Source organism: Calidris pugnax, unplaced genomic scaffold (genome assembly GCF_001431845.1).
Source record: "Calidris pugnax isolate Ruff unplaced genomic scaffold, ASM143184v1 scaffold27, whole genome shotgun sequence".
Taxonomy (NCBI): Eukaryota; Metazoa; Chordata; class Aves; order Charadriiformes; family Scolopacidae; genus Calidris; species Calidris pugnax.
In genome coordinates this window covers 14,494,504-14,497,751 of record NW_015090893.1, presented here as the reverse complement: position 1 = coordinate 14,497,751, position 3,248 = coordinate 14,494,504, and the positions used below count along the sequence as shown (strand labels likewise).

Below are 3,248 nucleotides of genomic sequence, written 5' to 3'. Positions count from 1 at the left end.
AAGTTAGATTGACATCACAGACTGACATAATACCTTGACATTTCACACGAAATCCTTCAGCCCAGAAGCACAAAGCCCTAGAATTTTACCTTCCACTGGAACCAGTGGGAATTACGTGCCTACTGTCTCACAGAACCAGAGCAAAGCAAAAAACCAGTCGCGGTCCCACAAAGCATCAGCATTAAAGACTAAGTGCTTAGAAACCTGAAGTCAAAATAACTTTGTACTTTTAAAATCCATGCCCCGTGTCATACATACTCTCACTCAAGAATATAAGGAATTCAAATCTTTTTATTTGATATCCATAAACCCATAAACGTTGCTATTCTATATTTCTATGCAGGAAGGCAGTTTTCCCCTAAAACATTATGCTTTTTAATAAACAACAAACTTCAATTCTATTGCGTGAAAGGGCTACAAATATACATTTGTTAATCAAGCAGACTACACAGATATTTTTGCTTTACAACTGGCACCTATGTAACTGGTACACTTAGCTGGCTCATTTATCATAGCACTTTGCCCACGTAGTTTAGATTATCACTTTTTGAAATATGGGCAATTGCAATTATTTTATTTTTTTTTTAAAAAAGTATACGTGCTGAGGCAGGTATTGCAAATCCCTTCCTTTTTTTTTTTTTTTTTAAAGTATACGTGCTGAGGCAGGTATTGCAAATCCCTTCCTTTTTTTTTTTTTTTTTAAAAAAGTGTACGTGCTGGGGCAGGTATTGCAAACCCATTCCTTTTTTTTTTTTGCAGTCAATACTCATGGAGCCCATCTTTATTCACATGCAGATGTCATCGCATTCTACACCAGTCATCTAGTGGCAGAAAATAACTTTCAAAAGTCTAGTACAATCGTTAGCAAACCGATTTGACTCGTGCTGGAAGGAAGCCTGCAGCAAGGGGGCTGCCATCCTGTCGGTAGATGGTGCTGCGAGGGATTCTCGGGGAACTTTTAACGAAGGACAATAGTTCAGAGTGAAAAAAGTCTGTTAACCCGGTACTAGGAAAACAAGTATGCCTTTAATAGAAGGGATAAATGTCGACCCTTTCCTGGAAGGAATCATACACAGACAAACCGATAAGAGGACTTGAAACTAAGCAATCGGAAAATTCTGAACATTTTATATGAATGAAGCACATGCTTAACACAAACTATTTCTTCAAAACTACACAGTACATACGTTGATGGAAAAGTCCTATAGAAAAAAATTGACCAACCATGTCAGCACGTCAAACTGCCTAGTACAAGATGGTGGATGCACACAAACTGCATAAGTGAGAACGAATATTTAAAAAACAGACCACATCCACAGATTAGTACTTCAAAAAATTTCTCTGTCGAGTGTTTGAAAACCAATAAATCCACTAGGGGGGTAGCAAAAAAGTCAATTAGGACCTTTACTGGCAATAAAATATTTACTCTAAGTACACAGAGATTTTAAAGCAGAGGAACACTTGCTTCCAACCTAGAAAAGCCTTAAAACCGTACGGAATGGATCCTAGGAAAAAAAATTAGACATGTAAAAGTCAATGAACACAATGATTTATTTAAAAAATAAAAAACGTAAAAACGATTTTTTTTTTCCTCCTTTACAGAAATGTTAATTTCAGTCATGGGATCCGAGTAGATTTTGTAGAAAAAAATGTAGTAGCCAGGTATCGAGTCCTTACAACAAAGGAAATTCCCCCATAACCCTCCCCAGTTTTTACTCCAGATCAGCAATACACTTCCCACCCCGTCCCCCCCCTCAAAAAACAAAATTAAAACAAGACATTTTTCGTTGCTAGTATAAAAACGACCAAGGTCCAAGTAATAATAAAAAAATAGAGTCCATCAATGACTGTAACACAAAGTATGTGTATGTGGGGCCCAGTCCATCTTCAGAGAGAAAGAAGTGGCACAGGCAGCTGAGGCGACCCTCAGGGGGCATTTAGGAGCTGCTCCCACAGCAGGGAGGCATTTAAAAGGAGCTGCCCTTCGGCGAATGAGGGGAGAAACCATTTAGAAGCTGCCCCGTATCAAAGGGAGGGCTCTCCACGCCACCCCCAATGGGTATGGGCGCTCCGGCTCAGAAAGAGCCGCCCCCGTAGCCTCCCCCACCATAGCCTCCTCTGTACGGTCCACTGTTACTGCGGCCCCCCCAGTTGCCGCCCCCTCCTCCACCTCCTCCGCCGCTCTTCATGGGGCCGTAGGAGGACTGGTGCTGGCTGTAGCTGCCGAACCCGCCGTACCCGTTGCCGTAGTCGCCGCCTCCCCCTCCGCCGCCGCCTCCGTAGGAGCCGCTGCCATAGGAGCCGTAACCGCCGCCGCCGCCTCCTCCGCCGTAGCCACCGTAGCTATTGTAACCGCCGCCTCCTTTGGACAGCCCGTTGTGATCCCGGTTGCCGGATCCGCCGCCGCCCCGACCCCGTCCTCCTCCTCTGCCTCCCCGGGAGGGCCGGGAAGAGCCGCCGCCTCCCCCGCCCGACTGGATGTCCTCCTTGGGCACGGCTTTCTTGACCTCCACACGGTGGCCCTGGATCGGGTGGAACTTGACCACGGCCGCCTTGTCGGCGGCGTCGTGGTTCTGGAAATAGACGAAGCCGAAGCCGCGCTTCTTCCCGCTCTGTTTGTCGGCGATGATCTCGGCCTTCTCCACGGGGCCGAACTGGCTGAAGTGCTGCACCAGGTCCCCTTCGCCCACGTCCCCTTTGAGGCCGCCCACAAAGAGCTTCTTCACTTTAGCGTGAGCTCCCGGTTTGGCCGAGTCCTCCCGGGACACGGCCCGCTTCAGCTCCACCGCGTTCCCGTCCACGGCGTGGGGGGAGGCGGCCATGGCGGCGTCGGCCTCCTCCACCGCCGAGTAGGTGACGAAGCCGAAGCAGCGGGAACGCTTGGTCTGCGGGTTGAGCACCACCACGCAGTCGGTGAGGGTACCGTAGGCCGCGAAGTGCTCCCGCAGCCCGGCCTCCGTGGTCTGCACGTTCAGGCCGCCGATGAACAGCTTGCATAGCTGCGAGTTCTCCATGCCGCCGCCGGTGCCGGGGCTGCGCCTGGGCCTGGCGCCGAGACTCCTCCTCCTGTTGGGGGGCAGCTCCGAAGGTTTTTTCCCTCCCTTCTCCGTCTTTGCCGCTTCTTCCCCCTCGCTTGCTGCGAACAGCGCGACCTCACGGCTGCGGCAGCCGCCGGCGATGGCTCCCTCGGCCAGGCCCGACGCCTTCGCTTCGCCTCACCTGACCAGCAGAAGAGACGGGGGGGTCCC

The 3,248-nt window shown here is 49.8% G+C and overlaps 1 protein-coding gene across 1 annotated transcript; it reads right to left on the bottom strand.

Moving 5' to 3' along the window:
* Positions 1 to 743: 743 nt before the first annotated feature.
* Positions 744 to 3,242, bottom strand: HNRNPA0 (heterogeneous nuclear ribonucleoprotein A0). Its single transcript, XM_014948251.1, has one exon. It carries the CDS (start codon positions 3,012 to 3,014, stop codon positions 2,076 to 2,078), a length of 939 nt encoding a protein of 312 aa, XP_014803737.1. The 5' UTR covers positions 3,015 to 3,242; the 3' UTR covers positions 744 to 2,075.
* Between the last annotated feature and the right edge of the window lie 6 nt (positions 3,243 to 3,248).

Coding starts and splice junctions, on each gene's coding strand:
- HNRNPA0 (XM_014948251.1), bottom strand. CDS start 3,014: ATGGAGAACTCGCAGCTATGCAAGCTGTTCATCGGCGGCCTGAACGTG.